Genomic DNA, 12,937 nt, shown 5'->3' on the forward strand with positions numbered 1-12,937 from the left:
TAAAATAAAAAATAATTCAAAACAAAATTATCTATAAAACACCAATAACTCTCAAAGCACCAACAACAAACTCAAAATAATCAACACAGCATATCATCATTAAAAAAAACCAAAGAGACAACTGTCTCGCTACATTTTCCAATAACCACTACCAAACCAATTAATTGAAAGCAAAGAAGTGAAAATGGTAACAGTAAACAGGTAACAACAACGTATGTCGATCGAACAAAGCTTGCCATCGTACGCAGACAAAAAAAGGCCCTGTTCAAAGATCTGCAGCGTCGATTTCCGGGTCCGACTGCTGGTCCCATGCCTCTCGCGACCACGCGATTGGTACCAGTCGCAGATTGTCCAATGGACAGGTGGTTTCCACGCGAATCAACGACTCCTGCGATTATCTGTTGCACGTGTTAATTAGCGCGACTCGCATCTGGCGGAAATAATCTAGTACGTGATCACTTCGATAAAAAACAATCATCACGGCTGTTGCAATTTGCACGGGTACGCGAGGGTGCCCACCCTTCGCGTAACGCGGAGGATGCCTGACATGAAAGTTGCTGAGAGAGCGTTTCTCTTTGGCGCTCGAGAGGCGCGAAGTAAACGTCGATCGAACCAGTTTGACGATATTGACTGATCGAGTTTAGGATAATCTTTCGATCGATCTGGTTTCACGCTTCAACTTCGATACACACACGAGATAATGATTGTCCGTATCGACAGCTTTTTGTCCGTGTTTTGACAGCATTTGTCCCTACTGACGTTATTAATTAGTCTATCTGGATTAATTGGACTTTCTGTGAGTTTTATGGTGGGTCTATTTAATTACTTGATAGGGTTCTCTAACTACTATCACGGAAATCTAAAATGACAATTTTAGTTGTGACAAGTAATGACAAATTTAAATCGAAAATAAAATGGAACGTGTGAATGTAGAATAATTCGCATAATACCTCAACAAATTTCGAGCTTTGTTGGAACGATTTTCAGAAATAGTACAGAAAATTATGCCACTACACGTGAAATCGGATTACGAAAATCAGTGTAACAATTTGTGCATTGGCCACTTCAGCGGGACGATACGTGATAGAGCAGGAATCGATAAAGTAACAAAATGATACGTATTAACTGGAGAAGGCATATGTACTGGCATGGTGCGGAAAACAGTACGAGAAACATGGAAAATTGCTCGCGAATCCGTAGTTTTCCTCGTCGATAATTTCGTTTCGAAATGTCTAGTAGATCGTTGCGAACGACCGTACCATTTTGCTATTCGCCATGCCGTGAAAAAGACGAATAGCAGAGGATTGTAACCAATGATTGTATGCAAATGATGAAGTACAAAATACTGTGATGGAGAAAATAATATATATTTATGAAAATGACAGAGAGATGTATTCATCATTTCTCAGGGTAGTAAAGGAAAATATCAAACTTTCAAGCATAAAATGCTGATAAATAATTCTGAAACTAATATTATTTTCTTCATTTTCCTAGACCAATAAAATACTTAAAAAAAGATTGCATTACAGTATAATTTTCTTGCATAAGAAAATATATAATTCACTTTTACATTAATGTATAAATGAAAGACACGTTTCATTGAATACTATACGATTCCTTCAAATAGAAAAAAATGTAACACATTCAGTTTGAACGTAGATTGAAACGTTCATTAAAATTTTCTATTGAAAACTGGGAAACTTTTATTGAATTTAAAACTAGGTTACATTCAAACAAATATTAATTCCATACGCAATTTTGATTGCAATGCAATTATTAATAACAAGCATCCATTCGTTCCTTAATTGCTTGTGGAATTCAGCAATGTTGCATTCACAAATTGTATGCAGTTTTATGCTATACACACCGTGGAAACAATGCTTCATTGTTGACTGGTTAACTTTGTTAAAAGTTGCTTCGATTATTGGCGTTCTAGCGACAGTCGCACAAACGAAACGGCCATTGAAAACAATACGCGATAACAGAGTTCTAAACGAGCTACCCTGAGAAATCTCAATAAACTACCCTCGAAAAATAATTGACGTTCACTTGAGACATCAGTTTTTCCAATTCGAGTTGAAATTTAGAAGTTCGCGACTATTCTCGATGATATCGACGAACTCTCTGATGTAAAAGGGAACAATGAGAGGATTCTTGGCAGCTCGTAACAAGAAGAATCAGTCTCAAGAGAGATTTCTTACAGACAAAGAGAAGGTTCTTAATCGATACGACTGTCCCGGGTCATCAAGACTTTGAAAATTCATTTACTTGGTCTTTGAAATTTTTCGACAGCTATAAATTCAGAAATCAATAAGAGTGTGTACAGATTCCGTAACTATTAATTATTTTTAATAACAGATTAAAAAATTTATAAAAAGTACATTTGTACATGTAATTATTTGCATATGAAGTATGGTTCTTTTTTTCTGAAATTTCAGACGATATAACTTTTGTTTTTCCTTGTTAATTTTAAGTAGAAATGTGTAAGAGACTATTACAAATTTAACAAATAGTAATTATTATGATCGAAAGTGGTACCTACGATTAGTTTGATTATACAATACTTCTGCTTTCGATTTTTCATTTTGACACAGAAAACTGTTACACGATTTAATTGTATGAATACTTTTACTACCAATGTGCGAGGCTGTTGTTTCGTATTAACGTAGTTAATTAGAAATAATGGAAAACCAAATGGAAGGAAAACACTTGCTTCTGTTATCGTGATCGTTGTGTCCATTTGCATGTGAAATATACAGGCTGTAGCTTACAAATCAAGAGAAATGTTTAATTACTGTTACCATAATAACTGCAAAAAAATTTACTTCCAGTTAAACGAGTAATTAAATTGAAATGAGAAATCTTTAATCAAAATAAAACTGCATAGTACTATAATTGAAGATATCGACATTGTAGTAGCTTTACTACGAAAAGAACCATCTGAAAATAATTTTTTAATCTCTATTCCCATGATTTTTAAAACACTATAATCAAATATTAATTATAGTACGAAATATTTGCAATTAAGTAATAATCATGTACAAAAAAATTTTTACGTACCTCCAGAAAATTCGAAAATAGCAATGAAATGAACAAAAATCACAAACAATCAACTTCAATTTTTCGCAAGCTTTTTCACCTCGCCGACAATATTTTGTAATGCAATTCGCGCGTCGCTAAAAACTCGTCGATTCTCGAAAAAGCGACCCAACCGGTCCCATTTTGCGACTCGAGTTTCAACGTTCACACGTCGAAGACGCGAAGACGAGACGAGAAAGACAGAAAATAAACAAAAAAACTGAACAACTCTGGGAACGAATTTCGAGTCAAGAGTCTGCAAGAGTTTTCAATGCGCGCGACGCGTTGGTGCCTCGCGAAATCGCCGCGACGGAAACACCCCAACGAAGGGCGGATCGAAGCCGTCAGCGGGTGCCACGCGAGCGTTGTTCGTAATTGAAAAGCAGAAAAATGGAAATTGAAAGTGCCAGCCCATTAGGGGAGCGAAGTGAACCGCGTGGCTGGTTCTTCGGAATTTTCTCTTCAGACTTGGCAATGGTTCAACCAACGCAATCTTCATTACGATCGGTAATGCGTTCCTTAATGAGACAGTGGCCAATCTTATGAATCTACTTATAGGCAAGATTAAAGTACAGAGGTGCCTTTTGTATTCGAAGAATACCATCTTCTTTATGTTAACTACGAATATGCATGCGTACTTTTTCAACGAGGAACTGTGCTGCCTGTCTTTTCTGTGGGCCTCTCAAAGGTTAGTTCGGATTAAAAAGCTTGAATTCTCACGTCGCTAGAATTTTTTCTTCGAGCTAGTTCTCTCCAATTATTCGACTTAATCTGAACTAAGTCGACTAACAAATTTGCTCATTCGGTTAGTTTGAAACAGTTTCTCAAACTGTAGGTATGAGAAGACAAGGTTCGTTCAACTTTTTCCTCGCTTTGCACTTCGAACGACACGAAGTGTGAATTGCACTGGACAGTGTAAACTTAAAACGAGCTGTCGTAAATGTGTACATTTTGCTGAGAATAACGTTGTGTTTAGAACGTTAAAACGGAAGCAAATAGTGTGACCATTCTCTATTATGTTTAACTCTTTAATATCGCTTATCAGGTTCCAATGTACGCGTATCTCGTTCTTCGTGGCGATTTATGATTTGAAAAAATAGATAAATCGAGTACTTATTTGGACCAAGGACTCAGCATTTCTTGGAAGCCATTTCTCAAGGCGAAACGACTGAATCGATGGAATACTTTCGATCGAGCGAGCCAAGGATCATTCATTTATCGGAACGGTCGGTCCAATCAATCGAGCTGTTATCCAACCGGTGGATCGATACCTTCCCTCGGATGGTATTACTCTCGATGACTGTTCGCGCGCAATTTCGCATCCGTTCCTGTCGATGATGGACCCTAGATTCTCCGAATTGGAAGACGGCTTGAAACTGAAAATGTGTCGAGCCCAAAACGCTTTTCCGGAACATTAGAAACTGTTTAGTGCAACTCCATTATTTTTCGTTAAACTGAGTCTTTCGCAATGTTGCATAATTATTCTTAAAGCTTTTATATATATATATTACATATTTTGCTAAATTTTAAAAAATGATATTAATACAGAAGCCATTTGCAATAGCCACAGAAAGTACACCTATAAGCCATCATCAATAGTACATGATATCTGCATTAATTACATTTTAGTTGATCTTGTGAGAGTCGAAGAATAAACTTAGCCAATGTTAGCACAAATCTAGAATTTCAAGCGTAGATGTGAAGAGAAGGGTTAATATTCCAAGTCAGCATTGCTGGTAATTTTATCAGAGATTATTAAAGAACGCACTCTGCATTACTCTTCATCCTGTCTACTAAAATCGAGAGCATCATTTCTCATTATCGAAGATATATATCTCCAGATCGTGACTGAGCGTGACACAGAAATTTACCAAAAAGTTTAATTAAACTTCATCCTTTTCCTGAAAGTACCGATTCGCTCGTTGGTTGCGAGGCTGAAGCATCGCGATTCGCGTAGCGACGACGTCCCGTAAGAAACGGGACGCTTGACGGGATATCCGGTGGTCGCGTACAATCCCTCTCTCGGTGCGTACGCGTCTAGTTAAAGGAGCCTCTTCCTGGACGACCGTTTCGTTGATAAAATCAGGCCACTTTCACTGGAAAACGGTTAATTTACGAGTAAGACCGTGGCCAGCAATAAGAGAACGGCGACGGGAACAACTGGAAAGGAGGACGAGGCAGGGTGGAAGAGCGCGAGGAGGTCGGGCGTTCGCTTTCTTCTCGCTCATCGGGCTAATTGACCGCGTCGAAATACGAACGTTACGAGCGGCGTGTCGGCGACAAAGACGCTCCCTTGATACGTGGATCTTCTAACAGCAAGAAAGGGGTCACGAGGTTATGCTCCCGTGTTAAGTGCTGGTTCGCGAGGAGGAGGATCTTGATGAATTACCAAGTAGCGTTCACCAGGAATAAGAATGCGTTATGTATAATCATTTTACTTTCTTACGAAGAATAAGAAAATTTACTGTAAATAAACATCGTGATTTCAAAGATTTTTAATTTCGTTCAATATTTATAAATTACTTCAAAAAAATAAGCGATCCTCCCTGCACAATTCGAACTATTCGATTAATCAAAACGCAATCTTAATTTGCAATAGAAATTAGAGAATTGCCTTATTTCACTAATTATGTTACATCCATTACAACTAAAAAATGAACACTCAAAGAAGACAAGCTAATCACAAGATCATACATCTCGCGCCAACCGAAACGCACGTGTCTCCCAAAAGAAAAAAAGGCACAGAAAAAAGATCGCCAAGCTTGAAACGCGTAAGCAAGTCGTAACAGCTGCACATGGCAACGCTCGAAACTGGAGCAGCAGTGGAGCGGTTGCGGAGGAGCGGAAGCGAGCAGAGGACGACTGGATGGCGCGTGGGGTGCGTAGGAGGGTGGCGCGAACGGGGTACGTTCACACCGAGGAAGACGTTCCGGTTGGGTTCTTCAGGCGTCCTGTTCGACGACGTTGCCTTCCGTCGCTCGCGTGCACCAGGCCCCTCCGTCCCGCGTTGCCAGAGGACCTTGGCCAGGGAAAATAAATAATGGCGAGCGGCCTTCGTAGTCGGCCGCGGGAGAGAAGTTAATTGCTCGCCGTGGCGGCCGTGCTACCGCCGTTCGAAAATAGTATCCCGCGATCGCCGCGTAATGGCACTGTTACACGGGACGTTTCGTCGGCCGCGACCTCGTGTTCTTGACCGCCGGTTTTCCCTCGTTTTCGTCCCGCGCGACCTCGCCAGGGAGGCAGCTGCCCGTGGACGATGGAGGAAACGTGTGAGCAACGTGATACCATCGAGTCGAGTTTTCTCGTCGATTGAGAAAGGTTCGCGAGTGTTTGGTAATTGTTATTTGGGACGTTGAAGTGTTTGTTGATGAAAATTTGCTGAGGAATGCGTAGATTTTGACAGAGTGTCGAATTTAGGAGCTTTTTAGCGTTTTTGTTTTGTTTTGGAGTGATTTCGATCGTGATCTGTTTAAGTTGTGCGAGGTGGTTTCGAAAGTTGTGGTACCAATGGAAAGGAGAGCGAATTTACGTAGGGACCTAGTGGATTTTGAATGCTCTGATTTGGTATTTCAGTTGCAAGCAGAGGTTTGTGGGTGTATATTTGCAGTGAAGACTTGAAAAATCAATCAATTTGAGATTTATAATTACTATACGTATGCATGAGGGGTTTTTAAAATTATACTCCTCGAAAGTAATGATTCACATATAAAAATTTATCTAAGCGCTCTATGTACAGCATGTAAAATTGCAGAAATTCAATTAGTCGTTTAGAGAAAGTATTTACGTAAAATAGTTAAACGTTAGCTATCATTAATTAATTGAAATACCTGTGATTCGATTTCAAATAGCGTTTCCTTAAATATGTAGAAAAAGAGTTCATAATTCGAAGAAAATATTATACGATATATTTTTCAAACGTATTCTGCAAAATTAGCTGATACAATTTGAAATCTTTCTTAATTGGCTACTAAATACTTGCACTTTTCCATTGAGCCATATTCAAATTAGAATTCTTATCGGATTAAAAGAGAAATCGATCTGCGTCATAAAAATGTATCTACTGGTGATATATTAAATGTGATATTTACATATCAACGCGTTGCTGCTCGAAGAGTACCGAACCCGCTGAATAACGATGAAATAAGTAAAAATCATTGAATCTGATAGCGAAAGAATGCGGTGAACGCCCGATGGTTTCTTTCTGTAGCCTCTTTCATTTTTCTCGGTCGTTAGTCGCAATTTGTGGCGAACGTATCGATTCGTTCTTACCACGAAACGGAAGACTTTCAGTAACGACTGAAATCTGTAAAACATTTTTAATATCGAAAAACCTCGCAGCGTCGAACAGTCGTTCCCTTTGCTGCGATTCGCAAAAAGTCACGTTCACTCTGCTATTCCCATGAAATTCCTTGCATGCAATCACTCGTACGACGCAACAATAGTTATTCGCCAGCTTTTCGTCGAACACTGCTAAAAAAATTAACAAAATGGTAATTAAAAATATTTTTTAGATTACAATGTGTCTCGTTCTTATACGAAATTTTACTTGGACAATTATTTCCAAGTTTAGCAACAATGTTTTTATCTTTCATTAGTTTGAATCTTTTTCTGTTCATGCATCACTTGGAGGGAATGAAAATGGAAATGATTAACCGCTTCGTAACTAAGGACGAAATATCTCGCGACACCATAAACGTGACGCTCCACATACTTGCTTCTCAATATTTGAAGCTGAATGTCGCTTATCGGATACTCCGAGGCATCCTGCTTTTACGTTGAAAGCGTAATTTCAGTTTTCACATGGCATTTCGTGGTACTACGGCTCGACGATTGAGAAATCGAACCATTAGTGACACTAATGCTCGCCAAGGAAGATACGCAATGTAGTACAAGTGACGCGATGACGTTCCGTTGTCCTAAAGAAGATGTATAAAATTCGAAATGCTATCAAAAACCAATTTCAAAAGTCCTCTATTCATTCGTTATACAATTTTCAATTATTCCAATTGTTTAATTTCAAGTTCTATAATATAATACTCAAGAAATCACTCATTTTATTACATTACTAGCCCTCTATTAACACTTATTCTAAAACCAAAAGGCAGTCTGAAACATCAGTGCAAATTAGTAACTATGAGCCGTCCAGACGATTAGCAAAAAGATCGAAAGTGAAAATGTTAATTGAAACGAACGGGACGGCCAGAAACCGTGAACTCGGTGGGTATTCCCCCTTTGATTCGTTCGTTTACAGTACTCTAATTAGAGTGGCGTGCAACGGCGAAACACTAATATTTCTAGGACGTCGCAGACGGTCCGCGTCGGCCTCGCGTTTGCGTCGTTGCTATTCGACACGACCTTCGAAGTTCATCGAATAGGTTCTTGCTCCCTTAGCTTTATGGCGGAGCTTGCACGGGTGCACGCACCAAGAAGAGAAACGAACAGTGCGGAACAAGTGAACGATCGAGGAAAGGGTTTCAGTCTGGTTGGCCGCGTCATTTCGTTAAATTGAAAATTAAGAGTAGCTTCAGTTCGTGTAAACAGAGAACAATTGCGGCAATTATTTATCTAATTACTGCAGAAAAATATACAAAAAGATTCTCTACATTCTGAAACCTGCGAGAAGAAAAGATATCGTTCTTTATATATAATTTGTAACTTGGTAATGTGCATAAGAAAAAATGTAACAAATGTGTATATTCCATGGATCTTTCTCTTCGACTTCCGTTCCTCTCTCACTTGCCTCTTTAAAATGGCAGTCAGATCAAGAAAGACCGTAAACGTACGGCGATTCAGCCAATTGTAAGTAGATTCAGCTAGGCGCGTCGCATGGTCTACTGATAGATTCGAAGAGTCCGTAAGTCAGCCAGCTGAATCTACTTACACTTAGGTGGTCTGACATATGCTATGACTTTTGTCGACCTGCACTGACCACAATTTTAAAATCCCTGCAAATCGAAAAGTAACGTTACAGGAACTCGACTTATTTCTTTCACATAACAATATTTTTAGTAACTACAATTAATTAAAACAAAAAACAACTAGAGAAACCTTATGCTTAAACGTTGCAAAAAAAAAAAAAATAAATGGAGTCTGCATTTTTACACATATCGAATAAAAATGATTTATTCCAACCAGACAACGATCACCGGATTTGCAGACAGTTTTTCCAATTTTCCACAGACGCGTGTAGCCGATTTTCCAGCTGGATTATTAAACGAAACGGTGAATCGAGGCATGGGAACGGTGTTCCACGCGTTATTGTCCTTTCGAATGGATTTGATCGGTGGTTGGTCGGTGATGTATGTCGAGTTCATCGTTGGCCCCGATCGAATCGCAAAAACGAACGTGGTATCGACTGCGCCCAGATGGATTGAACGGTAAATCGTGCTTGGAAAGCCGCGGATCGAAACGGACCGTCTGTTACGTCGCTGCGTGTACGACCTCCTCTCTGTTGGCGGTTTTTACCGCGCGCCACGGTTTTTAGAGGGAAGGTTACATTTCAAGGTGGCCACGCGGACAAGAATCTGACCCGCAATTGGCGCCAAGCGTTACGCGCGACCGTTACGCGAAGTCGACGCGAATCGAATGCAACGCACACATAAATCGGTGTATTTGGCGTTGCGTCGTAAAATCTGAAGGATTGATGAGAGTGGCTCTAGGAAACGCGGTTGAAAACCCGCTGAACAGAACCCGCGGTGTACTTTTTCATCTGCGCTATTATCGACAGCGTACTTCACTTCCTGCAAATACTTTTATTACCATTAACGTCTCACTGTCACTACTTTTTACCATTACAAACAATTTACAAGTATAAAAAAGTAAATAATTTGTAGGAATGTATTTTTGAATATATCTTAATTAAGCTTGCATCAGACACGGTAACAATTATTCTTCGCTATTTAAAATTAGACTACCCAAACTTGACTCGAAACAACTTGAAATCATTGATTACAATTGAAACGAGCATAAAGTCGATTCACGCGAACCAACTCGATTTCCATAAACCCAAAGAACAATTTTACGAATTAAGAAATTTACATTTATATACAATATCACGACCAATCTGAATGGAACTTAGCCATATCAAATGATCTTCTCGTTCACGCGTGATGTTCTAAGTGTTTCTGAACTGTAGTCGCGGTAAACCTGAAACACAGACGCTAACATCAAGAAACGATCGATTTGTCCGCAAGTGGAAGGATGTTTAAGCGACTGTCGAAGTCGAGTGAACTTGATATCGGATTACAATTGAAACGAACATAAACTCGATTCACCTGAATCAACTCGATTTCCATAAACCCAAAAAACGATTTCACGAACTATGAAATTTTCATTTATATACAATAACTCGACCAATCTGAATGGAACCTAGCCATATCAAATGATCTTCTCGTTCACGCGTGATGTTCTAAGTATTTCTGAACTGTAATCAGCGTAAACCTGAAACACGGACGCTAACATCAAGAAATGATCGATTTGTCCGCAGGTGGAAGGATGTTTAAGCGACTGTCGAAGTCGAGGCGCCACAGCGCCGACGACGTCGCCCTTTCGTTGTCGAGCCCGGCGACCCTGGACGAGCCGCCTGGGACGTCCGCTGGGACACCGCGGGACAACTGTCAGAGCGTCAGCCCAGCCGCCCTGCTGAGGGTTTCGAGGACGAAGTACACCAGGAGGAGCTGCGGGGGCGCGAGCGCCATGCAGGCGTTGCTCGCTAGCAAACAGGAACAGGAGCAGGACGCAGTCGAGGCCGATTACCAAATGGTCACGGCCGTGCCTGCGTTCATCGTCGAGCACGAGCCGGAGAAGCAGCGTGGTGAGTTGTCTGTCTTTTAACCCTTTGCACTCGAGGTGTCCTCAGCGGAGCCATTTAAAATAAATCTCTTCAAACATCGAGGGCTGCTTTATAAAAACAATGTAAATATAGTAAGAATGAAAGAAAATCGCGACGACTTGCATTTATTCTGTTAACGAATTGCTAGTTAAATCTGTCGATGAATGTTTCGTTTATTTAAACTGTCACTTTTTCGTTTGGATGCAAAGGGTTGATGATAGTTGATGAAAACGAGAGTAAAATGAATTCGATTTTGGTAGTTATTGGATCGTTGCGAATGAAGAATTGAGTGAAATATAACGCGAGGAAATAGCTAATTATTTTTTGTTTGATTATCTCAGAAGAATGTGTAAAATTTGTCTGAGTTGTAAGATTACAGTTCAGTTATTTGATAATTACTTTTGGTAGCAAGTTGTTGTAAAGAAGGAAACATAAGTGTAGGATCATTGTGAGAAGAAGAATGTGGAAGATATGTTTCTTATTTGTAGAAAAATAGTTGTGCAAATACACTAAAAGTTACATTGCTTTATATTTACGAAATATGAACAGGGTTATGAAGGATAAGGTTAAAGTAGTGGTATTGGATTTAGATTGCATCCAATTTCAAGTCTATTCAGTAACACTTTCAATAGATTTGAAATCGTAACATAAAGGGTTGTTATATATTTGAAGCAAAATTACTTTAAACGAGCAATTGACACTGAATATGAGATAATATACTCTATCTCGTGTATGATTCGATATACGTATAGAGCAGTACTATATCACTCGATGTTTTCATACTATAACAGTTGCAATCACGTGGAAAAATCAAAGTCGTATATCTTGGAGAACAGTAAATTATTCCTCGCATAACATAACATATTAATATGAATAGAATATTAATATAAATAGAATTATCTAAACATTAATATAACCTAATAATTGAATATTTAGTATCAACAAAAAAATTGATGCATTCAGGATTTATTTGCAAGCAATTATTTTAATTAAAGTATTATAGTTTTCAGTAAGTTTTCACTGTTTTTATTTCTGTCTATCAGATTCGTCTTCTCTGTTTAAATCAAATCGTAGACGATTCAGAATGGCACATTTTAAATGTCCGTGTGACAGCTTGTCGGGCTTGAAATTAGTACGTCTGCCCCGGGGTTAATGCACGCCAAATTAAATTTCATTCGTTTCTACACGTTATGACTATTAATGGATAAGCTAATAATGACTGACTGACTCTAATCGAAACTAGCTTTCGAAAATGTTAATTAATATGTAAATAATTATAGCCAGCCCGTTTATAGCTTCTGCTATTAACCAATGCTTCCCGTTTTCGATTAATCTAGAAGAACGATCTGCTCTACTGTTAGGTTTCTAATTAAATAACTTTTAGATATACTGCAACGCTTTTACATTTCTCAACTCATTAAACGTTCGAATCATAAATCCACGAAATGCAATTTTTAAATTTAGCATCGGATTTCTAACTCTTTGATTTCAAACGCAAAATGAAAATCAGTGCATTCAAACAAAAATTTACGACAGAAATCAATATTCGAATTCAATTTTGCTTTCACTTGTCGCAAACACGTAGATACACTTTCGTAGATACACGTGTGTCAAGAAATGTTGATTTGCTTCTCGCGAAACGTGCGACGGCATGTAAAACACGGCTGTAAAAATTGTCAAGTCGAAAAATGATGCATAAGAAGCAAGGTCGACGATTCTTAATAGCACGTCTCGCCGGTTTTTGCCTTGTCCAGTCGCAATTTAGTATATCGCTGAAGGGATCGACGGATTCGACTAATTTTTTCGGCATCGCAATTATTACACGAGCAACCATTCCGCTCGTCTCGTACGCGGGCCCGATGACACAGAAATGCGAACGGGCGGCGTTACACGCACGAACCTGTAGAAAAAGAGCTGAAAGAGACGTCGTAATGTTCGTTGTCAGCAATCAAACAAATTATGGCTCATGCGAAGATCGAGTGGGATACAAGTAGCCGATGACGCGATTCGTAATACACCTAGCGAAGT

At 39.1% G+C, this 12,937-nt stretch overlaps 1 protein-coding gene across 2 annotated transcripts in view; it reads left to right on the plus strand.

Moving 5' to 3' along the window:
- The window catches only part of LOC143423255 (uncharacterized), a 56,183-nt gene that overhangs the window by 26,182 nt on the left and 17,064 nt on the right, over positions 1–12,937 (plus strand). For both annotated transcript variants that reach the window (XM_076894447.1, XM_076894448.1), the window contains exon 2: positions 10,565–10,891. In XM_076894447.1, coding sequence (XP_076750562.1) covers positions 10,573–10,891 — 319 coding nt within the window. In that variant the 5' untranslated portion in view covers positions 10,565–10,572. The remainder of the gene's footprint in view (positions 1–10,564; positions 10,892–12,937) is intronic.

Source organism: Xylocopa sonorina, chromosome 4, assembly GCF_050948175.1.
Source record: "Xylocopa sonorina isolate GNS202 chromosome 4, iyXylSono1_principal, whole genome shotgun sequence".
Taxonomy (NCBI): Eukaryota; Metazoa; Arthropoda; class Insecta; order Hymenoptera; family Apidae; genus Xylocopa; species Xylocopa sonorina.